The sequence below is a fragment of the Cyanistes caeruleus genome, chromosome 1 (assembly GCF_971803275.1).
Source record: "Cyanistes caeruleus chromosome 1, bCyaCae1.hap1.1, whole genome shotgun sequence".
NCBI lineage: Eukaryota > Metazoa > Chordata > Aves > Passeriformes > Paridae > Cyanistes > Cyanistes caeruleus.
The window spans coordinates 39,444,116-39,471,597 of record NC_141701.1 but is presented as its reverse complement, the minus strand read 5'-3'; the positions used below and the strand labels follow the sequence as shown (position 1 = coordinate 39,471,597).

The 27,482-nt window shown below is 36.8% G+C and overlaps 1 protein-coding gene across 1 annotated transcript in view; it reads left to right on the top strand.

Annotated features, from left to right (window-relative positions):
• Positions 1–27,482, top strand: part of RP1 (RP1 axonemal microtubule associated) — a 205,012-nt gene that overhangs the window by 159,981 nt on the left and 17,549 nt on the right. Inside the window, exons 46-50 of the mRNA XM_086888036.1 lie at positions 3,931–4,183; positions 9,871–10,112; positions 12,603–12,729; positions 14,306–14,454; positions 27,238–27,445. Of these exons, the coding sequence (XP_086744162.1) occupies positions 3,931–4,183; positions 9,871–10,112; positions 12,603–12,729; positions 14,306–14,454; positions 27,238–27,445 (979 nt within the window). The remainder of the gene's footprint in view (positions 1–3,930; positions 4,184–9,870; positions 10,113–12,602; positions 12,730–14,305; positions 14,455–27,237; positions 27,446–27,482) is intronic.

The following is a 27,482-nucleotide window of genomic DNA, read 5'->3' as shown; positions in this document are numbered from 1 at the left end:
TTCTGGTCAACCTTTGCTTATTACCATATTAATGATTATATCTACAACATATTCACCCATACCCTGAACTCAGAGCACTTGATCAATTCATTCTATACAATAAAGCAGAATCCTCTGTATGTTTTCATAGTGTTTCTTATGCTCTCTCGTGCCTGAGATGCCATAACTTTCCTTGGCAACCTGTTCCACTGCTTTCCTAGCCTTGCACTTAACAAGTCTTCCTTCACTAGATTTATTATGTCTTCTTGAGCTTAGAAACCAGCCACATCATTTTGTTCCAGAGTTATGCTCTAGTCGTTGACACTTTTTCTTCCATGAATTTGTATAAATTCTTCTATAGACATGTGATAAGTGTCCATAGTCTCCACTGTAATTTTAATTGCACTTGGTTTGCTGCCTGAGTAAAACTAAACTTTCACATACTACTTAAATCTCATACCACATCTTTTTTTGGAAGACACAGTAAATGTTTTCTTCCATGTTGCCTTCTCTTTGCTTCTCTCTTGCTTTATAGACCTCTACCCTCTGTGCACTTATATTGCTGCATTGTTCTTTGCAAAGAAGAATGTCTCTTCAGTCTTCCTAATTAGACCTTTCTATATGTTGTTCTGACTCTTCAATAATACTTCCTTTTTTTAACATGCCATTTTTTCCAGAATCCTGCTGTCTTAGTCCAAACTGCGCTATAACGATATAGGAAGAGCTTTATGATGTTAATTGTCTGGATGATATTATTAAAAACACAGGTTAATCTTTGGCATTCCTGAGGGAAAATGTTTATGGACAATTAGAAGGGTTAATCAAAGGTGTAAAGGCACATAGTCAGTGACATAATCTGGAAAAGAAGTCTAAAAAGAAGTGATTCACTTGGCATTTCATACTGGATGCTAATACAGAGGCAGTGATGCAGCCTCTATGTTAGTGATAAAGAAATCAGAGCCACTACACTGAGCAGCAGAGTGCTGAGAGTCTTCCCAAGCAATTCCTTTGTTTTCAGAGAGCAGTTTTTGTGCTGAAGACAATGCAAGTGTTCTTCAGTTTAGGTATTTTGTGTGTTCACACTCTTCATTGTTTGATAGATTCCTGGGAAAGGGTTGAGCTGTGGGATGGCAAAATGTTCTGACCATACGGAGCTATTTAAGGTAATAAATATTAAAGCTGGTGGCAGAGACTGCAGAAGAACCTCATACACAGTGAATGGGTAATAAAATGGCAGATTAAATTCTTTGTAGCTAAATGAAAAACAGTGGCTGCGGGGGGGAATAACCCTTTAAATTTGCATGCAAAATGATGGGCTCTGAAATATGAAAGTAGTAGGATGTCATCGCAGCAGAAGCAAACCAAAAGGAAAACAGAACTAATAAGATGCTTAGAAATTATTAAAAAAAAAACCCCAAAAAACAAAAAAACCCAAAAACAAACAAACAAAAAGCAAAACAAAAAACCAGCCACTTCAAAGCAGAAAACACAATTATGCCTCCAAAGATATTCACTAGTGCAGATGCTGTGTTTTGTTGATTCACTTGTATTAAAAAGTGCAAGAAGAATGTCAAGTAATTTGAAATATCTTCCATACAAAGAACAGTGAAGCAAACAAGTATGTTTAGTCTGGAAAAGATATGATGATCAGAAGGGTGAGGGAGATAAGAAATACAAAATGGCATAGAGAAAATGAACATTTATTTCTTCGTGAAATACAAGAACTCAAGAGCATTCAATGTAATGTGCAGGTGGCAGATTCAAAACAAAAGGAGGTGGCTTTTTGCTCGATGTGTAATTAATACATTTTACTTTCTGGCACAAGATGTTGCAGATGGTAAAAGACATATTGGTGAAAAAAGCCATTGCACATTGTCATGGAAGACAACTTTCCACTGAGGCTGTTAAGTGCAAAGACATAATCTCTGTCTCAGGCAATCTCTGAACCACAAATTGCAAAAGGCTGAGAGACTTTATATTCAAGAAGCATCTCTATATATTTGCCCTGTTTTTCAACTCTTCCCTAGAAATCTGTTACTGGTAGCTGTTGGCAACACTATACTGGGCTAGATGGATCTGCAATTTAAAATACTACTACCAGTTTTGCATTCTTTTTACATAGAAGTTCATCAATAAAAAAGTTGGAATGGGGTTTTAGCGAGAGTTTTCAAGAATAGAAGGTGAAAGGAAGAAGTTCAAAGGGCAAGCTGTCTTGAGAGACAAGATTATGTCAGCAATATCCCTGAAAAATGTGGAATGGACAGGCAAAGAAAACAAAGTTAAGGAAACTTGAGATACAAAAAAGATATCTCTTGACTGATAAAGAACATGAATATAAGGAAAAGGTAGGAAGACAGGAAATTTCAACCAAGTGTAAGAAAACAGAGTAAAATGGGTTTGCAAAACAGTTTAAATAAAATCCTTTTGGCTTTCATTAATTGTACTTCCAGTAGTGTGTTTAATGCAGTTCCAAATGTCTTTATACTGAAGGGGAAAAAAAAAATGTAATGACATCAACCAAAAGTACATTCTTACTAATGCTGAGGGAGTAGGCAATTTAATGTATTATTATGAGAATTCATTGATAACAATGGGTGATTATGACCACTGTTGTCTAATGAATGTTAATTATTATCACAAAGAATGAAACTAATGATAGGTCCCTTTCTCAATTAGAGTTAGCTGTGAAGGAACATGAATATTAGCAATACAGGCTATTTCCTCTAAGTCAAAGGTCATGTAGACTGACAGGAAAATTATATTTGGCTTGGAACTACAAAGAATAAAATTAAAAAGCAGCGAGTGCTCCCGAAAAGTTATTTGCAAGATGTTCTCCCAGCTAGATCTTATTTTGGGCTACATAGACTTAAATGCAGGGCTATAACTTGCCATGGTAACTGTTTGAGGATATCGTGGAGATAACAAGGTATGAATGCTGGAAGTCCTAAGGCTGTGATAGGAATAATAACTTGGATGTTTTCTTTTACTGATCACATTGTGGAGAAGTCTGACACAGACAGGAGAATGGACCAGATGACATAATTTGTTCTAAAAATCTTATCTTCCTTCATTGCTTTCTGGTCCTCATGCTTTTTCCTGCCTGGTGGCAAATTGGTTGGCAACAAATAAAAATTATAGCGTCTGTTTCTACTATCCATCTGGGGTTTTTTTAATGTCACCCACACACATGCCCATGTATCTACCCACCCACTTAAATTATCTCGCACAGAACACATTCATTCTCTCACTCACATAATTTATTCATCCCAACATGCACTAGTGCAGTTGCCATTTAGCTTTTGTTTACTGGTAGCCGTAGCAATATTTAAACAGATGTCTATTTACATCCGAGGAGCACATCAATTCTTGCCTGTATGCGTGCAGAGCCTTAGTTATAGTTTCTAATGCCAGTATCTTCCTTTGTTTGCATAGTCATCAACAGTATTTTTGTTCAGAGTTGAATAATACAACATTTCCTATTTGAATAATAGGGTGTCTTAGAATGTAAAATACTTGGAAATGTTTTAAAATAAAATTCCTTATCTAAACAAAAATTTAAGTTACCAGGTCTATCCTGATTCTTGAAAAACTGCCTTTGTTTCAGCTATGAGGGATTAACCGAACTTCAGTTTTCGTGAGATTTTTCTAGGTTTTTCAATCAGAGGTTTATTTCTACCTGAAACAGGGAGATGTTTTTTGTAATAAAACCTGAGCTGCAGTGATCATGAAGAAGAATAAATGTATATATTCAAGGATCCACATAGTCTCTGAAAAAAAACATAAAACCCCCATAGTTCTCCAAATATTAATGCCAACCTATAACATCTTTCCTTATTTTCAGAAAAAGATGCTCCAACATTGGAAGGACTCTGTCTTTCCATATGCAAACTTCTCAAAGACAAAAGATAAGATATATGGTCTAATCAGTGTGCTATTCTTTTTGCCTCTCAGGTTTGTATGTCTGAAATGAGAGCAGTTGACCTTGGACAGTTGAGCAAAGTGCTTGTGGAGCACCATAATGTGGGTTATGGAGCTGGATGGTACCTGGACCAAATTGTCATCCAGGAATCAGGCAAGACTGATGAACAATATGTGTTTCTTTGCCAGCAATGGTTAGACAGTGGAGTTGGTGATGCACAGATGGAACGAACATTGAAACTTCTTGGAAAAGTCAGGAATGGAATGTTGACAGGAAAGATTTATGGTAAGGTCCAAAATCCTCAAAGTCCTTCCAACTTTTATTTTAATTGTAATCTATAATATTTTCTTTGTTATTTTTAAGGCTAAAACCAAACTACAGAAACAGTATAGCTTGAATGTAAACTGCCTCTCTCATACCCATTGTCTCTCCAAACACTTCCCAGAGATGGTAAATACAATTACAATGCTCAGGAAAGAAAAACTAGAGCATAAGGGAGATATTAAGTGTAAGAGGCAATGAAGGTACTATGATTTTAGTTGAGTTTAGAAAAAAAAAGCTGAAGCAGAAAGAAGTAGGTTGTTCCATATGGCATTCAATGCAGAGCAGAAGGCTCCTGCAACAGTGATGAAATCACAAGAAGAGATACAAAAACTCTTTTAGCAGAATGCGATTTTCCCTTATGTTCATATATTTGTAGAAAGCATTTGCTTTTATTTGCAGTTTTCTTTTTTACTTATATCAATGGCACAAGTTCTTGCAAACAGTTAGTTGACCTGAACTCCATATTCTATTCAAATTGTTTAATTAATAAACAACCAAAATTCAGAAACAACTTAGACACTGAAAACATGCTTTGCCAGGATACTGGATTTTTTAGCTCTCTCGTGTCTTTTTTGAAGAGGTGTAAAATTCTGGTTTGGGTCCATTTATGAAAACTGAATCAGAACTGATAGACCAAGCTATGTAAAGTTTAACTAATCTGAAGGTGTGAATTTGCATTCTGTATCAGCCATTTTGTAAACCGATCTCTATTAACTTCCATGATCCTGAATATTTTTATGTTCAGAGAATTTTATACTATACATAGTTGCAGACAAAACTAATAGATTATATCCTCATATTTAGACATCTGTAGTTACTTGTGAATACCTCATATCATCTAACAAACAGAAATATTGTTACTGATAAACAGAAGAACAGAAAACCATGGAAATCTAGGCATAGCATGAGCAGCTAGAGCAGTGACAATTTCAGAACAAGAAATATATGTATTTCACCACTGCAAGTATTCTAGGTCTCCATCAAGTAGATTCCATAGGTGTTCTGCATAGTCCACAGAGTGGTGTCTCCTGAAGGTAATTCAGAGCAGAAGCCCAAGGTTGGTCAAAGTCTGTCACATCTTTTTTCACTGAAAATATTAAAAGAGAGATAAATCTTTGTTTATGCACCTCGATTAATTCTGAATATAGCTATGCAAAAACAATTTCCTTCCTTGGTTTCCCACACACACACAGTCTTCAAAAATCTGAGTACAGACTTGCTAATAATTTCATGTCTATGGTTATTTATACTCAGTGCTGCATCTATTGAAAATAATTTTTGGTCTGGGTGTATAATAAATCCAGAAATAATATGACAGAGATCCAATGCCGAATGGATAAATAAAAGAAAAATCAGCAAAGCACAATATACCTTGGGGGTCAGAAACTATGTGGACACAATGGAACTTACTAAATTTCAAGCTAAATTAGATTTTATAAAAGAAGTAAAACAAAGAGCAAAGGTTCCTCAACCGTTTTCTTATGAAGAGAACCTTCAAAGATGAGTAACTTCTCAGGAACAATAGAGTTCAGACTGAAGATCATGTAGGTATAATCCCTAAACAAATAGAATACCTTGTCTCTTTTTTCATTAAGGAACCATAATGTTGGCCAGAGAAGCAAAAGCACAGTTACTAATGAGATGAGCTTACTGGAAATCAGAAAATTTGAAACACAAATAGAACTTTAAGTTCCATTTACTCAAACAGTGACAATCAGAGTAACTGTTAGTCCAGTGGCAGATCTATTAGCAAGGATTTAAACCAATTTTATGAAGGCTTAACATCATCAAACATAATTCCTCCATCTAAAAAATAGCATAATGTAGGTGAATATAGACCTAGTAACTGTTCACATGAAAAATCTTTATAACACACTACTGAAGAAAAGAATAGTTGAAACAACAGAGGCAAATAGGAAATGGGAAGGAATACACCATGACTTTACTAAAGATGGACTCTAAAACAGTAAAGCAAAAAAACAAGAAAGTGAAAAGTTTCTTGTCATTACCCAATAATTTCCCATAGAGAAAATAAAATTCAAGTATTTGAATTCAAAGTAAAAGGAAGAATTGTAAAGAACTGGAGAAGAGAAAATGAATATATTAATGAAATATTTTAGTGCTACTAAGCTCTTAGTGCTATCAGGAGAATGAGAGGTTGTGTGATAAATTTTGAGAACTGAACAAAAGGAATTGAACAGGATTCTGTGCCAAACAGCTTGTACACAATTGGGTTTAAACTCAACTAGCTATTTGAGCTCTCAATTCGGATACACAATCCTAATTTCAATTGTTTGGGGGTTTTCTTAGAATCAGAAACAACTTGTAGCTAAGGGTCTAAAAACTGTATTTGATCTGTATTGCCATATTTTGAAATGGTTTCTGCTACACAAATTCATCAGCAGGAGAACTATGAGAAATACCTGTGCTTGTTATAAGATCACAGGATAATTTTGAGGCAGTAATGTGACATGGCTATGGAGTTACTGTGCCCCCCACAGTGTATGTAGACATTATCAGTCAAAATCAAAGTGGATTACTGGCTTTACAGAGAAACTGTGATATTTTACCAGCAATGTTGTCTGTAATTGTGGCCACCTCTGTCCAGAAGAACTGGATCAAACTGCAATAATTGTAAAGATATGATGACTGAGAAAATGGCACCTCTTTGTTGTTAAAGGGTATTGAAAATAGTGAGATTCAGAATAGCTAATGAAATGCTCAAAGTGGACACAGTAGTGATCAATCAAATTAATGGTGGCTTACACACCAAGGAGGGAAGAGAGTTATTTAAGCTAACAAAGTTGTCATAAAAATAAATGGCTTCCAGTAGTCCATTAATACCTTTCTGAGAGAATTAAAAGATTTCTGAGAAAGAAACAAAGAAAGATTAGATTTTTAGCATTGCACTCTGTGTTGGGTTGACCCTGACTGGATGCCAGGTGCCCATCAAGGCTGCTCATCGTTCCCCTCCTCAGCTGGACAGGAGAGAAGAAAACACAGCAAAAGTCTCATAAGTCAAGATACGGACACGGTGAGATCACTGAGCAGTAGTTGCCGTGGACCAAACAGACTTGACTAGGGGAAATGAGCTTAATTTATTACCAATGAAATTAAAGTAGGATAATGAGAACTAAACCCAAATCTAAAAATTCCTTTCCTCCTTCCTGGGCTAAACTTTACTCCCAATTTTCTTTACCTCCTCCCATCCGGTGTGCTGAGGGACAGGAAATGAAGGTTGCAGTCAGTTTATCTCACTGTCTCTATTACTTCTTCCTCTTCCACTCCAGCATGGGGTGACAAGAGATAGTCCTCCCCAAACTTCTCCAAAGTGAGGTCTTCCAACAGGCTGCAGTCTTCATGAGCTGCTCCAGCATAGGTTCCTTCCAGGAAGGTGTAGTCCTTAAGGAGTAGACCTGCTCCAGCACAGGCTCTCTCCATGGGGCCATAAGGTCCTGCTAGGAGTCTGTTCCTCTGCAGGCTTCCATGAGGTCATATCCTCCTTTGGACATCCACCTGCTCCATCATGGGATTCCACATGGGCTGCAGACGGATATCTGCCCTGACATGGATATCCATGGTCTTATGGTCTTTACCATGGGCTGCAGAGGAGTCTTTGCCCAACCTCCTTCTGCACTGAGCTGAGGAACTGCAGAGTTGTTTCTCCTGCATTTTCCCACTCTTCTGCTGTTGCAATTGTGCAGGTCTTTCCCACCCACTTTCTTAAATGTCTTATCCCAGAGGTGCTCTCACTGTCACTGATGGCTCAGCCTTGGCCAGGGGTGGGTCTGTCTTGGAGCAAGCAGGCATTGGCTCTGCTGGACATGGGGGATTCTAATGACTTCTCACAGAAGCCAACCCTGAAGTCCCCCTGCTACCAAAACCTGGCCACACAAACCCAAAACACTCTTTTATACTTAACTAATGGGAAGGTGGGAAGTCACTTTTAAATTTAATCTTAATAAATTTTTCATAAATTATGCAATTTAATTTACGTATTACAGCAGCGTATGGTACTGTACGATCCAGCAGACATAGACCTACCATTCAGACTTCCTGGGCAGCTATACACTGATAATTTAATGGCCCAGTATTTCAGTACTAAAGGGCTAAAATATTCTAGATTATGTCACATGGGATGTGATGAGTTTTCATTTGACTTCCATTTTTTTCACAGAGATCATTGGTTTCATTTACATATGATGTTCATAGGTATGAAAATAGATTTGGGATTATTCATGAAGTTGTAACACTGAAGTTATTTAAGGTGCTTTTACAGATGGTTAGTACTAAATTTTTATGTCAACAAGTGCTAGATTTATGGCACAGATCCTCACCTGATCTAAAGCAATAAAACTTTATTTGCATTAGTTATAGTAGGAGACAAAGACTTTCCTGCTCTGGTTAGGAAGCTGAGGTGACTGAACATTCTGAAGCCGAGGTAGGAAGCTGAGATTTATGGACATAAACTCAGAGAGTCTCTGATTCCACTACTCAGAGTAAAACAACCTGTTTTACAAAGTAGCTATTTGAAATTATCAGATCCATACTTCGTCTCACTTTGCTCACAGGGCTAAGTCATATCACTAACAAATTCTGCTCAATTCCGCAGTAGCCCGAGTGACCAAAAATTCTGATTTTCACAATTTTTAAAAATTGAAACCATGTCTTTGATAACTCTGAATTTTCCATATATGCTATTAACATGAATTAGAACATTAAAGCTAGCTAAATCAGGGAGATTTTTTTGATGGGTAGAAGTTTCTGATCTTCAAAACTCTCGTTGATTGAAGCTTCAACCAAATATCTGTTCCATATAAAGTTGCAGAAGTTACTTAGGAGCCTACCTGGCATCAGTCTGCAGTCCTGAGCCTTCAGGGATCTGTCAATTAATCTACAATGCTTAAGTGACTAAATGCTTCAAAAAGACCTAGTAAAAATTCTCCTGGTATATTTCCTGAGTCCCTAAAGTAGACAAATCTATGTGATGCTATATAGGACTATTTTTAATCTCTCAGCAAGCGTTACTTCCTCACAGAAGAAATGGATAAAGTTTTGTACTTTGCTGTCATGATGATTGTGGTGAGGTGGGATAAAAATATCACATTTCAAGTTCTGAACCAGTTTATCTCATCACCATCTTCTTATAGTATGTATGGAGCAAATTTTAACACGTTCATTCAAGTAAATGCCCAAAAAGTTAAAATGAAAATACACCCTTCCCTGACCAAAAGCAAACCTGATAACCAGTAGTATCTTGTAAAAAAATATACTGCTTTTGAATGGTGACTAGTGAGAAAAAATATTTTAAATCATCAGGAGATATTTATAAGGAGCAGGGGGAGAAATCACATTGTCATGGCTCTTCACAAGTCTCTAATGTGGAGCTGGCAGTCTCATCTGCACATTGCACTTGGACTGGCCCATCTCTAAAATATCAGCTACCACTAAGAAAAGGCTGATGTCCAAATTTGCTTTTCACTAAATCAATGATAGTGAGTGAACCTCAATATTATGTGCCAATAATTGAGCACAGTGAAAAGGTGGGAATAGGTCGCTATAGCCACTCACTAAGTCTGTTATGAACTGATGTATTATTTTGGATATTCAGCAAACTCATTAATTTTTTTGCTGTTTTATTTCAACAGGGATTTGGGATGTCCACGTCACAACTAGTGATATTTCTTCTAGTTCCATGAACCCTAAAATGTCTCTAACTGTATGTGGTGAAAAAGGAACTTGTACTTCAGTCATATTCCCCAAAGGATCCCTTAAAAAAGAGCAGATTTATGAGACTTCTATTGAACTAAGTAAGAAATTTAATACTATATTCAAAGTTCGCCTAGAAATTGAAGAAGCTGGAGAAGGAGAGACTTGGCATTGCCATAAGGTAAAATCTAAAACCTAAAGCAATTATTTATTGTTTCTCTATTATTATTATTATTATTTTTTGCTTTCCATATTCTACTGTAATTTCTTCCCTTTTTTCATCCTGTCTGAGATTGCTAAATTTTTAATTTACAGAAGCTGCAATGCTTGTAGGGTGCTCACTTCAGAGACTGCACAAAACACTAGGATAGCTATGGATAGCAAAAATCTTGTGAACTTGGATGGATTGCTGGAGAGCCAAATATACAGATGTGCCATCATCTGTAGCATATCCAGTGATGTCTTTTCAGAACTGTACCACTGGCATACATTGCAGTATTTACATAACTCCAAACTGGCTGTTACATGTTGTAGATTCAGTGATCCATGGCAAATAATTAAGGCAGACACTAGGAATACATTTTGATGAAACTATCTGCCTTTTAAGTTGGCATGTGAAAAAAAGAAGTGAATAGCAAAAGTGACAATCTTTCCTCTGATATCCAGCTAAAATCCAACATCACACTGAAATTGCTGTGGCATTTCGCTATATGAAAAAATATCTTCATCTTCTTATGCTGGCAAAATAGAAACAATTCTAAAGGAGAGTCATCTTCTTCAAAATTGCAGACATGCTTTTGTCTACTAAATTAATGTTTCTATTTTGTTCTTATTAAAAACTGGAGAAAAAAATAATTTTTCTTCCCAATACATGGTATTACTGAGCTGAACTCCCTGACATTTAAATGGTAGGCAGGTTGTTAATTTCATCTTCATAGCCAGATGAAATAGTCATCCAACAAATCTATCAAAATTAAGACTGCTTCTGGAATATTGTAGGAGACAGTAAATCACAGCAAAAATTTCAGAACAGAAACTTGGCAGCTGAAAACAGTGACATCTATTAGTCTGCTTTACTTCATTAGCTCAGAACAATCTCTCAAAGCTCAGTTTAAGAGAAATCAGCATAATTTATATAAATAAGGAAAAGATACACATTTACTTTAAGTGGGAAGAGGTAGAGAAAGAAATTATAAATTTCCGTGCTTTGAGATACATGTAAATTATGTGGGTCTTACGAAGACATTTCCTCTTATTCCACAGTTTTTATAGCAGGACTGGCTGAATCCTTGTATGAAAAAGCTGGGTTTCTATAGGAGGTTGTGGATAATATCTGTTATTAAAGTCAGCTTAGCAGTGTATTTACACTGCTGGTTTGAATCAGTGTGGTCATTTCTATGCTATTTTGTTTTGATTTTACAAGATTGCACCTCCAGATTTTCCCCTTCTATCAAAAGTAAATGCAGGTGTAGTTGGTTGAATTCTGTATTTAGATTCACGCTTCATTTTTATAGCCATAACTACAAAACAATAATCATGATTTTTTGAGGAAATTGAAATCATTATAAAATAATGCCTAGAACAAAATTAATTAAGGTATGTCTTATTTCTGTAGCATGTAATTGCTAAAATCTTCATTCTTGTGCCTTTGACTTCCTGAAGAAATAGAGTAAATGAAACCTGAGTTTCAATAAACTGTTCAGGAATGTAGATATTATTATGAAGACAAAATTGTGCTAGCATTATACTTCATAGTGCATTTGAAAAGCTCTTTTCAGTGTGTCTGTCATAATGAAACATACTAAGAGTCTTTTGAAGACAAAATAATGCTACCATCTCCCAGAGACAATTCCTAACCAAAGCTGGTTTTGCTTACTGGCTTAAAGGTTTGGACATTTTAGTGAGGTCACAAAGAACTGAATGAGTGAATTTTGTGTTCCATTTTCAAAGAAGGGTTGCTTCCTACAAAATATTTTCAAATATGTTTCTGGTCTAGGTTTAAATAATTTAGAAAATGGGAATTTATCTCAGTGTTGCTGATAGTACCATAGTGTAAGATATTTCATTATTAAAGTATGCTCTCTTATAAAAGAATAAGCTACTTCGCTCAGGATCACCATTTAATTAGTTTATACACAGAATGTCATAGATGTTGAAATTACTTAGTATCAAACTATAATTTAAAGTAATATATATGTACTGATATATGCACATGTCAGAAAGCACTCTTAATTTCTGTATTTCAGTTTTTCCCTGCTTCTTTCTCCTGTTACTTAGAATAAGAAAATGTTCTGCACTGAAAAATATTGTGGCATATTGACATTTCTCACAAGCTGAAATGTGCCCATATCAACACTTCTTTTTCTTCCATATGCTGGATGAATAGGTTACATAAAGGAAACTTATTGAACAACTTCAAATATTTCTTTTTCCTTCACTGCAGTCTCTGCAGCAATAATGTTGAAGACATTTTAATTCCCTTTAATTGGGAAAGATATTTATTCCTTCCCATTTAAAAGGCTGTTTTCAAAAACATTTTAGAAAAATTTATTTCCACTTAGTTTTAAATTTTGAGATGGTGTGTCATAGCTGTTTAATAGTTTGTCTTTAGCTGTAGTTTGCATTAGAGTGCAACAGATGCTGAAGTTATCTCTTTTTAACTCTTTGTTAGGTAAAGCTTCAACACAGAGAAACTAAAAATGTTCTAGAATTCCCATTTTGTCATAACTTTGCTGATGAAGAAGGAGGAAGAGTGACTGAACTTCCAGTCCTCACAGCTGGGTCCCCTTTTCCAGCAGGTTTGTCACAAGTTGGAAACACTGGGAGAGATTTGGTCAGTGACAATGTCCAATTTTCAGAGCAGTCCAAAGGATTTTGCAGATATTTTCTCTTCATTTCTGCCTGGTGATGCATGGCTAGGTCCAGCCTACTCCAGAGTTTAAAACCAGTACCTTAGATGCTAAAACTGAGCATTGTGCACTCGAGTCTGATTGCTATCAGTTTGTGACACATAAAAGCATATGGCACTGAAACTATTAAAAGTGTTTTGAACAGTACTCAGAGTTTAGTTTTTACTCAATATGATCTGGTTCTAGGGAAATAGAGAGGAAATAAATACTGTAACTTCAGACAAGAAGGCGATCCATGCCCCACATCACCCCCAAAAAGATCTCTTGTTATTTGTGTTCTTAGAATTTCTGGCAGTCTTTTTTTGTGACCAGCCAATGCACATCATTAAACTCCATCAGAGTTGTGCCTTGGTCCCCTCAAGACTTGATATTTTTAGTTTGTTCTGTGTTTCTTACAAGGTTCTATAACCAAAGCTAGAGAAGAATGGAAGAGCTCTTATCCTAAATGAATATTCTACCATGATAATATCCTAGGCAACTCCAGGAGTTAAGGGTTTAGATCAAGCACAGAAGTAATCTGTATATTCTTGTTCCTTTTGCTGTGCTTTCGAAGTTAGTATCAAATAAAGCACTTAGGCAGAAGCTTCATGAATATGAATTTGAGAAAGTATTGATGGGAAATTCACTGGTAAAGTTCTTTGCTTTTAAATATTTCTTAGATTTATTTCTTTCTGGAAGAACACAGTTATTTAAATCATTAAAAATGCTGCCCTTTTTTTCTGAGGAGCATTTAGCATGAAGACAGCTACTTTTTATTTACCCCTCCCTACATTTTATTCTCCCTTTCAATTGAATGTTTTGGGGATGTGATTTCTTTCTTATTTTAGGGGCCATATCACCAGTGTGTTATGCATTTCTCTGGGAGTACAGACAGGTATTTTACATAAGCAGCCTTTCAAGGAGTGCTCAGCTGAAGGGCTGTGTGTTCACACTGTGTGCTCTCTCATTTACTCTCCTTAGGCCAGTAACTTCAACTGGTACACTGCAGAGTGGACAGCCACTGACTGGACCATGATCCAGAGGAAATGCAAAAGTTGATTTCTTCCTGCCAGAGTCCAGCTTTGTTTGAACTCCATGAGGCTCTGAGCATAGATATACTTGTTGAGTGATTTAGTATCATCCATAGCCTAAGAGCATTTTCATTGGAGTGTTATGCATACAAGAGGTGATAGAGTATTATTTACAGCTTTTATACCAACTTTTCATGTGTTTATTTTAATTTTTTTTCTTCTGCCTGTGTTTCAGGCCCACTCAAATTATTTAGTTTATTATTCTTTATAATAGTTGCTCTTAAATTCTAATTACAATGCATCTATGTGCTTTTTCCAAGCATTACAATATATTTTGGTCTTCTGATCACTCCAGATAGGATCAAAAATTAAAATACAATATAAGTAATTTATTAAATAATATATGTTTTAACTGGTTTTGTTTTGGTAAACCTCAGATCTCTTTTTCCCCACAGTGAAAGTCTATGTTCTCCACATCACCACAGGAGCTACCCCTGGGTCAGGCACAGATTCAGATGTGTATGTCATACTGCAAGGCTCCTTGGGAGTTACTGGGAGAAGAAAGTTAACTAGGAAAGGAGATGAAAATTTTACTAAAGGAAAGGTAAACTTAAAAGTTCTGCAAGATATTTTTCACTTTTAGAACCCAGTCCAATTAATGTGGATTTAGGAGGAATAGAGAAGTCTACAAAGTCCAGTTTACAGCTCTCTGTGATTGTGTGTTAATCAATACCTTAAATGGGAAACACCAATACTTATGCAGCTGATGCTAACAATACTGACAACTAATAAAGTGACTATATCAAGTGCATTTATATTCAAATTTTAATACATCTTTTCTGCCATGCCTTTCTTCAGGCTATGGTATCTTTCCCTGATTTTTACTTCCTACCCTTCAGTCTGGCTCTTGGTCTCTCTCCAGACTGTCAGACACTAGCATCTATAGTTTTCTGAGGTGTACCTAGAGGGTCTGTGCAAGAGTCTTGTAGTTCACAGACATAAACCAGTCAAAGTCCAGTATTACTGCCAGAGATGAATTTCCTTGATGCATTGTCAGTATAAGCAGAAATTGGAGGGAATTTAGGTACTGAATGTGCTGCAGAAAGATGGGTAGATTTACAGCAAAATGCATGTCTTTGACATAAAACCTTGTGTCTGTTGGAAGTTCTGGACAGTGGGAGTGAAATTTTCAGCTGAAAAGATCACAAGATATTTTAAACATGGAATAAACAGGTTGCTTGTATTTACTCTGGCTCTTTTTTGAAAACAAATTTGAGGACTGAAACAATTTTATAAGATACTGAAACAAAAATCTGAAAATTTAGGTTAGAATAATTAAACTTTATAAAATAAATCCGCCAGTGCCTTGCAACCAGTAAGTTATTTTCTTCTGTTGGTGTTGGCTGCCAAAAATACGAGAGTTTCTCTAAGGATGCAAACTTCCAAATCAACCTAGACTGCTAGCCAAAGCAGAGACATGGTATGTGATAAGGAGGAGCTCATCTCCTAACTACCCCTAGCCTCATCAATTCAGTGGGAATTGAAAGTGGGTACTGTATTGCTGGATTTCACCTGCTTGAAATACTTATTCATAAGAAAAGTTGGAGAGTTTAAAGCTTTATTTTTAAGAAATTAAATACTGTGGATAAGGCTACTTAGTGTTGATAAAGTCAGTTTGTCTTCCCTAATGCTGAAGTTCAGATTAGGGTTTACTGATAATCTGATTTAACTGAATTTTAAATCTGCAGTCCTTTTGTCCTCATGAAGCAAGGTAGTTTAATATAAATTTTACTGGATTTCTCCTTAAATCGTAGTCCCACAAGTGAGCAATCTGACTTCTAGACTGGTAGTTTTTAATGAAGAGGGACTAGGGATGCACATCTCGAAATGTTGACTAAGAAAGCAGAAGTGAGCCACAAAGATTTATAACCTGAAGGATACTTTTACAGTATTTGCATCTACTTCAGTTTAGCTCAGAATTTTTCTCTCTTACAGAATAAGATGCAGATCTGGCATGTAGCCGTCTCTTCATTATTTATTTGACATTTTATAGGAGCAGTGTGTGAATATAACGCGGTATTCTTATATTTCTAAATATAGATATCAGCTCAGGAGTATTTTGGGCTCTAAAAAGAAATTGCTTGTAGATAAGTAATAGAGCAACACATAAAAGTCTTGATTTACTCTTTGTTCAGTGAAAGTAAAGGTATTTGGTTAATTGGAAAGTATAAAATTATTCTGCAAGAAAGGCTCATGCCTATGCAGCAGTATTTTGTTTTGTTTTGGAAATTTCCCAATGTTTTCTTCCCTTTAAAAGTAATCTCCAAAAAGACTCTCAAGTGTAGAATGTCTCTTTCTATACCAGCCCAATCACATATTGTGCCAAGCACCCCTGCAGTCAGAGAGTCTGCACTTGGTGGTTTAGGGGATTTGGAGTATAACAGGCAGAATTTGCATTCGGAATCTTAACAGTTGTTCTGACATTTTCAAATGTGCTTTTCCTTGCAATAATTTTTCCCCTGACTATACAGTAACAGCTAGTGAACTGGAACAGTGTTTCTGTTGGAAATCACATCAAAATATGGTGTTAGTCTCACAGAATGTCAGGGCTGTTACAAGCAACAGTTTAGCTATGCAGAAATACACAGAAATGTTTAAATATTCAGGAAAGTTTGCAGTGGATTGGAGATATTCTTCTCTCATTTAACAGGTTTTTTTATTTTCACAGGCTAAGTTACATGATAGTAAAAGAGTGAATTAGCATCTTATATCTGAAAGGTTACTTTATGTCTTTCCAAAGTCCTTACACCTGTGAGACCATGTGAGTACTTGTAGGTAAAGTAGTGTGCATGATATTATAAATTCACCAGTAAAGCCCTGTAGCTCACCCCCGAGAGGGCAGTGCTGCCACTGTTGGGAGCTGAGCTTCTGCTGATCTACTCATACAAATGAGTGTGAGGACTTGTCCTGCAAGAACCATAGCCTTTCAAATTGCTATGACACTGATGCCTTGTTTGGTGTTCTCCTAAAAGCTGTGAGGACAGATGCAATCTCAGCACACTTCTTCATGCAGTTCAGCTTTCATGAAATCCTGATAGTATTTATTCATGATTTGTGAGTCAGTTTAAGCCTGATAGATGTTACCTGCTTATGAGCATTTTCTTGAACCAAGTATACCCTGTGCAGGTGTTCTGTGAAAACCAGGACCCAGTTGTGTAAAATACTTACAGTATCTCCATGTTGCTTCTGACACGCAACATTTCTCAGCAAATGCAATTCTTGATGCTTCTTTATATGGCCTTTGACAGACTTGCTGTATGCTCTGTCTGTCATATGGCTGTGAGCTATCCAAAAATTTCCTCTTTGAGAATGTGAGTTTTTTGTCAGATCAGTTCCATCAAAACCAGTAAATTACACTGAATATGTTATGGCTGATACATAAGTATTTTAATCTAGGTTTTATGAAATTGGCCAGTATTTTAAGTACTCCACGTTACGGAAGCACTAAATTCTCTGACAATTTTTGCTTTGTTCTATTAGTATTTGAAAATATATAGTCTTTATCCTGCCCTATATTTAGACATCAACTGCTCAGGTTGGTGCCATGGTAACTGCAGCACATACAAAAATTTTCAGTGAGAGGTGACTGTTGGTGTTCAGTTTCAGTACTCACATATTAAGCACTGACACTTTAAAAAAAAACTTCAGGAAAAAGTCTATGTGTGCCAGGATACACCTAGAAGAATCAGAATGTGGGGCAGTGTCCTGAGGTTACAAGTAGTAAGCCAGTAATGTCCACATCCCATCACATTGACAGTGCTGCTATTTTGTGACTGCAGAAAAACCTTCTCTTATGGAAAGCATGCCTGACATAATGATTAAAGAGTTGCCAAATGTCATTGATCCAAATGTATTAATCACGGTGGTAGGCTGTTGGCCAAGTTACTGTTATACAGAAATGAGCACTAAATCAATCTGGTCATCATGGAATCATAGAATTGTTTAGGTTGGAGGAGACCTTTAAGAGACTGAGTCCAACCATTGACCCAGCACTGCTAAGTCCACTACTGAACCATGTCCCTGACTATATGCTTCCCTGAGCAGCCTGTTCCAAGGCTTGACAATAATTTCAATAAAGGAATTTTTCCAAATATTCAATCTAAACCTCCCCAGGTGCAATTCAAAGTACTTTCCTCTTATCCTGTGTCCTGTTACCTGGGAGAAGAGACCAACCCCAACCTGGTTGCAACCAACCTCCCCTCCCCAGACTCCCTCCTTTCAGGCAGTTGTAGAAACAATCAGGTCTCCTCTAAGCTTCCTTTTCTCCAGGCTAAATACCCCCAGTTTCGTCAGTTGCTCTTCATAGGATTTCTGCTCCAGACCCTTTACCAGCTTCATTGTCCTTCTCTGGACTTGCTCCAGCACCTCAGTGTCTTTCTTGTAGAGAGGGGCCCAAAAACTGAACACTGGATTCAAGGTGGCCTCATCAGTGCTGAGTCCAGGGTGATAATCACTGCCCTGTTCCTACTGGCCATGCTATTGCTGATACAGACCAGGATGCCTTTGGCTGCCTTGGCCACCTGGGCACACACTGGCTCATGTTCAGCAGCTGTCAACCAGAGCCTCTAGGCATCTTTTCCACCAGGCAAATTTCCAGCCATTCTTGCCTGTTCCTGTAGCATTGCACGGGGTTTTTGAGACCCAGGTGCAAGACCTGGTACTTGGCCTCGCTGTACCTCATACAGTTGGCCTTGGCCCATTGATCCAGCCTGCCCAGGTCCCTGTGCAGAGCCTTTCTGTCCTCCAGCAGATCTACACTCTCACCTGACTTGGTGGTGTTCCTCAAACTGACTGAGGGTGCTCTCTATCCCCTCATCCAATAAAGATATTAAATAAAGATATTAAATATCAATAAAGATATTAAACAGGACTGGCCATGGTGCTGAGCCCTGGGGAATGCTAGTAGTGACCAGACACCAGCTGGATTTAACTTCATTCACCATCACTCTCTGGGCCTGGCCATCCAGACAGATTTTACCCAGAGAAGAGTGCACCCATCCAAGCCACGAGCAGCCATTTAATCCAGGACAATGCTGTGGGAAATTGTATCAAAGGTTTTCTTAAAGTCCTGCTAAACAACTTTCACAGCCTTTCCTTCATTCACTAAGCAGGTCACTCTGTCATAGAAGAAGATCAGGCTGGTCAAGCAGGACCTGCCTTTCAAAAAGCCATGATGGCTGAGCCTGGTCCCCTGATTGTCTTGTGTGTGTTGTGTGATGGTACTCGAGGTGATCTGTGCCATGACCTTCCCTGGCACCTAGGTCAGGCCTGTAGTTCCCTGGATCCTCTTTCTGAACCTTTTTGTAGATGGATGTTACATTTGCTAATTTTCAGTCAACTGGAACCTGTCCAGTTAGCTGGGACTGCCTGTAAATGATGGAAAGAGGCTTGGAGAGCACTTCTGCCAGCTCCCTAGGTACCCTGAGGTGAATCCCATCCAGCCCCATATGTGTGTTTGTGTGCTGTAGCAGGTTGCTAATCCTTTCCCCTTGGATTGCAGGGGCTTTGTTCTGCTTTTTGTCTCTGTTTTGCATCTCAGGGGGCTGGAAGATCAACTGGTCTTAGAGACTGAGGCAAAGATGGCAGTACCTCAACCTAACCTCAGCCTGTTTGTGGCACTCCTGGTTGCTTGCACTCCCTCAGGGCTTCTTCTGCACACAGGGAGAGCTTGGCCACCATTGCTTCTGCCCCTGTGTCCTGTCACTTCTGTGGCACAAGCTGCGGGCTCCTGGGGGGCTCTCCCTGCTGCCCCTGAGGTTCCTTTGGGAAGATCTCCTGGGTACCACACTGCAGTGTTCAGCTGCTGATTGTGCCAGCACCAGAGTGACTCACCTTGGCCACTTGACTGCTACTTTTGGTTGCACCATGTTTAAATCCATTGAGCAGAAGGATTAATCAGATGGGAGCTAGGAAAATATAGAATACCACCATGGTGAAGGAAAGACTGGTGAAGGTTGTCAGAAATTGCGAGGAGAAATGCAGAAAGAACACTACTAAAGCTTTATACAATCCTAGGAGACAGCAGCAAATACCTGAGTCATGTGAAGTTCTCACTGATACCTCCAGGATGGCATTTCCCAGTCAGTGGTAATAGTCACTGAGAAATTTATAAGGGACAGTCAGAACATCCCATTGCAATCACCCAGCTTGCCTATGCAGCACTGGCCAATGTTTAGAGCTGTGTGAGTAATTAATTTTGGTTTCATGACATATTCTTGCAGGGTGAGAAAACATGTAAAACTTTGTCACAAAAAAACTGGGCAAAATTAATTAACGCTAAAATTAAATGCAAGAGGGGAGTACTTCATTCTGTCTATATAGATCTTAAAAATAAATCACATAAGTGACATTTCTAAAGCTGAAATGTATCTCACTTAGTTTTACTTGCCTGTATTATATACATTTGTTCTTACATGATGGCTTAAGCATCTGCTGCAGAAAGGGAGTAATGGTTATCTTCTCTCTTCATTTGGACATTTATCTCAAAATGAAATTAGTAAACCTCAGAGAATATCTGCTGCTTTCTTTGCAGGAAATTGTCTTATTATATAGACTTATTTTAGATAGGCCAAGCTGGGTAAGTGAATTTTATGCCCTGTTCATTCCAGGGTTTTGATAAACAAGGTAATTTTAAAGTAAAATTATGCTAAATTTATTAGCTAGATTTATAAAAAATCTTAAAATAGTTATGGTTAATACAGGTGTGCATTTTTCAGGAAATAAAATATTCAATCATTTTCATCAATGCAGCAAGAACTAAATTCAATTCAATTCAATTCAATAGTTTAGAAAGTATGTCTAACTCCAAATGAATGGCAACCAGTGATGAAGTTTAAGTCTAGCTGGAAAGTTGTTCCAAAACTCAAGGATACTTTTTTTTTCTTTTAGACAGTCACACTATTTTCTCTCTAAATTTGTCAAACTTTAACTTCTAGGAACTGAATTTTGTCACACTTTTGACTACTAATTTGGATAGCTCTCTTACACCAAACTTCTACTGCCTTTGACAGTATTTATGACAATAAGAAAATCATGTGTCTTTGACAAGTTAAATAGATTATTCTGCTTGATTAACTGAAAGGAAGGCTCTTTCCAGTGATTTATCAACTCTCACAAATCTTTTCAGAGCCCTCTTCAATTTAACACCCTACTTCTTCAAGTGTCATAACTGGAGATTGTATTTGCATAATCTTTGAAATCTTGTTTTCTTTCAGATAAATCATGGAAATACTAAAGAGCATAAGCTTATTAGCTGGCTCCACTGCAATGAAATGTGCTTGAAAATATTCTCTTTTTACAGCTGTACTTGGAGACATACAAGTTAGGCATTTTATTATTCTGTTATTATATTTGATTATAGTGTCTTAATCAGAATATTATACAATGACATGCATTACTGAGGTTGAAGAAAATTAGATTCATCCTTTTTTTTTTTGCCTGTTAAACCAGATCTCAGACTTGGACTGTTATTAAATCAATCCAACAATCAGGCTGCATCAGATGGGATTGAATCTGTCCAAAGTGATGGCTGTTTTGTTTGTTTGTGTTTTGTTGTTGTTTTGGTTTCATTTTCAGATCTCTTTTGTTTGATATAATTTATGATTACAGCTTTGGATGTGGCTGGTGATACTGATCTATGTATCATCAGCCACAGTCCTTTTGCATTTTATTAAAGGACAAAAGTCCTTTTGCATCTTATTAAATACATTTTACTTAATGAATGTGATTGAAATGTCTTTAACTAGTTAGCAGAATGGTCATAGTTACTGATCATTATAAGATGCCCCTATTCCTTCTTATTCTTGTTGTTTTTTGCATAGCAATCTTGTTTCAAAAATATTTCTTTCCAGTTATACTAAGCTTATTAACAGAAGATCAGTGCAGGGCAAATAAATTGGGTATTTTTACTACCCCTGTTCTTTCACAGATCCTTCACTAATCTTGTTGAGAATTGATAAACTATGATAAATGTGGGTTATCAGAAACCTCTAATGATTCATTCATTATAATCTACTTTACTGTTTTCGTGCAGAGATAAAAATTTTCAATGAATTTATAGCTGAGAATTTAACATAATACAAAAGTATGCTTGCAAAAGTGCATGTCTAGAAGGAAATTCGGGGTCAGCTTCTTCAGATTCATGAAAGCCCCTGTTTTTAAAGAAGCATTTGTACAGAACACCACAAGGCAGTGAGGGCACAGTCAGAGGCACTGTTCATCCTTCCACTGAGCTGAGCCAAGACAGTACTGCTACCAGTGCCACTCAATATTTCCACCTCTCAAGTCTCCTGCCACAGTGACATACATTTGCTCTGTCCAAATGTTTATTTAGTTAGAACAGTTAATATCATTAGTGATTTGGGCTTTTTCACCCATGGTCTATCTTGGTAAAATATTTGTGGTGCTGCTTTTGTGGTTATCCTGGCACAACTAAAAAAGTGATTGCATCCATCTAGGAGAAGGTAGTGATGTGACAAGCATCTGGGACAGGGTGAAGAGGTTCTGTTCAGCACAACTGGAAGAGCTCATAAAGGGAAAAAGTAATTTTTTTCTTCTTTTCCAGGAATGTTTGCACACTGTTTCTGATTGTGCTCAGTGTTACAGGGGCCACCTTTATTTTGCCTGCCTCTGTTAAAACTCCTTTGTTTTCAGTGGAGTTTCTCCAGATTAACAAGTGAGATCAAAATAATCAGGCAGCAAATCAATAGGTTTGCTAAGCTTAATAGAAAAGGTCCTTTATCTAGACACTCTGACTCCTTTTCCAATAAAAGCCTATTAAAATGATACTAACATTAGCAGTATGGGAAATCACTTGTACATACAGGTTGATGAAATGAAGCATATGGTGTGTCTTGACTTGCCAATTTCAGTTCTTCTGGGAATATCGTCATTAACCAACCATCAAGTCTCAATACCAAGCCTGTAAAATGATTGGCATTTCTAAAGGTAAATATTGCACAGTGACTGTTCAAATGCTTCTTCTGTTACAAGAGCTATTGCAGCTGCTGCAGACAGTGATATGTTGCCAGCACTGACACAGAAGAGTACTGAATAAAGTCATAATAAAGTGGGTCATAGATTCAAAGAAAAGGCTCAAAATGCATGGCTCTCAGGAAAATAAAGAAACATTTGAAGAAAATCTGAAAAATAGTTAAGAAAAAACCCAAACTTCAAATATTCTGAAAGGATTGCTGGAATTATTGTTATAAAGGAATTTTTTAGTCCTTAGTTTCTTGGACAAGAGGTATGAAAAGTATTGATTCTGGTTTTGCTAGGGCAGCTCTTCTGGGTCACAGAGGATATATGGCTCTACTGTTGTCACTCTTAGGTGCTCAGACTGGGAAAATATCTTTCTTTCTCCAGGCAATGTTAATTAAGAAAATTTAGTGGGCTGTACATACATACAAATTGCTTTAATGTTATTCTGAGAAAATTCAATATAAGCTCTGTTGAATTAGACAGTATGTATTATTATCATTATTTAAGATGACTTTTCTCCGTTCAAACCTTATTTGCTAGTAGTGACTGAAAAACAATTAACACTTTTTTTCCTAGAGGAAAATTATAAAGATAAATTTCATATTCTATAGGTTTGCTTACCTTCTCTGTATTTCCTTCCTCCCTCTTCTCTTTTTGCAGAAGAATTAACCCTCTAGTAATTTAGAAGGTCCCCTTCTGTAAGTCAAATAAAAGATAGAGTATCTTGTGACATACAAGACCTGTCAACAGCTTGAGTATTAAGAAAATTTTGTCTAATCCATGGTTTTAGATGAATCTACAAAAATATTAGCGAAATTGTTAATAATAATTGAATTTCATGAAATTAGAATGAAATATATGTCATAATCTCTCTGTTTGCAGAGGTCTTGAGAGGAGAAAAGTGAATTAAATTTAGCAAATAAATTATCTCTAGCCAATTGTTTTTAGCTCTAACCATTATACTTGCTGCTCTTTCTCTATTCTTTTTTGGTCTCTTGACTCCAATAAAGCTCATTACACTGTGTAGATTTTCAAATATACACATAAAGAGAGAATGTAATCTTGTCTGTGAAGTGAGTTTACCCCAGATGACACAATTTCTAGTCTATTTAATAGTCCCTTAACTTGCAGTTTATTAGATGTTTGAATAGTCTGCAGATTTGACCATGGATTTCTGAGATTTTGGATTCTCTAAAGTGAGCTCGTTAAAATGGCACATTGACAAATAATAAAGTAGTGTGTCTTACACAAACCAAACATCAATTTTTTTTTTCACAAATGTTTATTCCATCAAAATATACTTATTTTCACAGGAAAAAGGAATTGGAAAACCTTTTGTGTGTTAACTATATATACTAACTTGCTTTTATCTGTGGCTGGATCCTCCAGGTCATAGATAACCCATAGCACATGCCACCCCTGATTTATTAAGTCATTAACTTAATTAAGTTAATACATACTGAGAGTTTGTTAACCATAAAACTTGGTGCAAGTCAGACCCAACTATCCTTCTGGAGACAGCACAAGTCTAGAACCCAGAAGAATATTGTCTGTAGTTTTCCTATATTCCTAAATCTCCTTTCCAAGGGTGGATCACTGACAACAGATTTTTTTGGAGATGCTGATGATCATGCCACTAAATTAGGTTTAGGAATCAGGAATTAGTTATTTTCTGGAAAACTCTTTTCACTTAAAAAGAAATTATTCTAACAAGTACCTGACAAGAGCTTTCTCATGTGTTTGCAATAATATAATTGTGCATGTTTCAGCTGGGATAGAATTAATTTTCTTCCTAGTGGCTGGCATGAGGCTCTATTTTTGGTTTGTGCTGAACACAGGGTTGATAATTCAGAGCTGTTTTTGTTGTTGCTCAGCAGGGCTCACACAGAGCCAAGGCCTTCTCTGCTTTTTGTGCTGCCACACTGGTGAGGGGGCTGGGGGTGCATGGGAGGGTGGGAGGAGACACAGCCAGGACAGGTGACCCCAGCTGACCAAAGGGATATTCCAGACCATGTGGAATCATGTTCAGTATGTAAAGCTGGGAGAGGAAGGAGGAAAAGAGACATTTGGAGTGGTGGTGTTTGTCTTCCCACGTCACTGCTACGAGTGCTGGAGCCCTGCTCTCCTGTGGATGGCTGAACACCTGCCTGCCCATGGGAAGCACTGAATTAATTCCTTGTTTTGCCCTCCTTGTGTGTATGGCTGTTGCTTTCTCTATTAAACTTTATCTCAACCCACGAATTTTCTAGCTTTCACCATTCTCATTCTCTCCTTGATCTTGCTGGTGAGGGGCTGAGTGAGCAGTTCTGTGGGGCTTGGATACTGCCTGGGGTAAAACCTTAACAATCATGCATTAATATAAGCATAATCATTTGCAAGAACTAGCAGCAATTTTAGGATAAATTTTCCCATTTTGTGAACTTAGAATAATTTATTATTGACGGACACAGAGGTCTGTATTTTTCTTACTTCAGTCTGTGCTTTTCAGTCATCTCCTAACTATGTGTATTTTAAATACATTTTATTTAATAAGTGTAACAAATTCATTTTATTCAGGCATGATGGTATAACTTTACCAATCCAATTAAAGCTGGAATAAAGGAGTGATCAAATTAATATCACAATTAAGGTAAATTAAGAGTTCAAATTAATGGCATTCAATCATCAAATTAATCCAATAGGTAATAAAATAAAATGGTTGTGTTGACACTAAACCTCAATATTTTTGATTTAGCTAAGGAAAACATTAAGAAGAGCCTCTCTTCCTGCAATTCTGCTCTCCATCTAGAATTTCAGCCATTCCAATGTATTTGCTCTGCTGTTAAATTCACTAAGCCACTGATAACCTTGACTCCTAGAGAGGAAGTACAGCTATTTAAGTCCTCTTTCAGATGATTTTTTTCCTTAATATCATTGTCTCATTTTCCCATTTTCTATGGTAACTTATGAGTGATAATGCAGATGTGATGATAAGGTGGTACATTGGAGCAGTTTTGACTAATATGACCTTTCTCTCTAGAAGTTATAGAATAATCAGTAACAGGTTGATTATTATTTTTAGGACACTGTTAATAGTGTGGTTCACAAACACACACACTTTCAAATTCACCTGTGCAGATATTAATGAAAAACAAGAAATGAAAGTTGAAGAACAAACTTATTTTTTTTTTCTGTTTCTGTGGATTCTTTTTAAAGCAGATGGTCATATATTATCTGCAATTTAAAGCTCAATAGTTGAGCTTATGCTGTGTCTTATTAAGGTGCAAGCTGGTTAGGCTCATCTTTGTGACACAAATCTTTCATCAGTTCTTCAGCTGGAAAAACTGTCCAGGAAAGAAACTGTGATTGGTGGAGCAAGAGAACTGCTATTCTCTGTTTCATCTCTGCATAAGCCTTTAAGGGTTGCTGCCCTCTTGCTCTGGCAGAGAAACTTCAGTGCAAATTACGTCGGGAAGACTTCAAGACTTCTCATGACTCAAGTGTTTTCATCATTATTGCTACCTAGTCCCCTCAAAACCATCTTTGCATCTTTAAGTCATGCTGGAAATTCCATCACAAATAGCACTAGATTTTAACAGTTATCAACCCCAGTAGAAATGAGATGATAATTCATAAATCTATAAAGCAAAAAATGTGGAAAGTGTCTGTGCCAAGAATTTGATATCTGTTTTTCCATCAAGGAAACAGGAAATAAGTGTAACACTCACAAAAAGCCAAAATCACATATTGTGAAAGCATTGAATGTCTGATATATCACAATTTCCTTTAGGAATCTTACTTCAGTGTTCTAAACGTTGTAAAAATATTGTGGCTTTTTTAACTGAGAGAGAACAGCAGAACTTATTTCAACATACTTTTATTTAATATTTTTCCTTAAATTCAATTACTTATATTGAAACTAATCCTACAAGGTATTCCAAATCTGGAACCAAGTTTGTCATTCTTTCCTAAGAGATTCTTTTTGTGATGTTCATTTCTACCCTTCCCATTCCCTGTATTTCATTCCTGAAATAACCCTTGGGGTTTATTTTGTTGAGAGTAAGATATGTTTAAAATATATTCCCTGTAGATCATTGAACATCAATTTTGGGAAAGAAAATTTCTCATGAAGTGAGGATAAGCAACTGTGTGGGCAAAGAGGTAGTTTAGCTGTAAATTGCAGAACCACAAAGGGAGTAGATACTTCTTAATGTTGGCATTTAGCATGTTTAAACATTTCATCTCTGGTTCTGTTGGTATTGATTGAATTTAATAAAAAAATTTCTTCTAATGTTCATGCCTCAAAATACACTGATAATTTAGTTACATGGTTCTGTTCCCATATGACTTCTGATTCTGAATTTTTCAGGTGGATATTTTTCAAGTGGAGGCAGTAGATATTGGTATTCTGCAAAGGATGGTTGTTGAAAAAGGGAGAGGCTCTGACTGGCTTCTGGAGAAGATTATTGTGAAAGAGTCAGCATCTTCAGGGACAGAAACATTGTTTATGGCTCAAAAATGGCTTAAAGACAGACGTGATGGAAAAAGATCTGCCTCAGTAACGCTGGATGCCACAGGTCAACACTATCTTCAAACTATCATCCACTAAGAAAT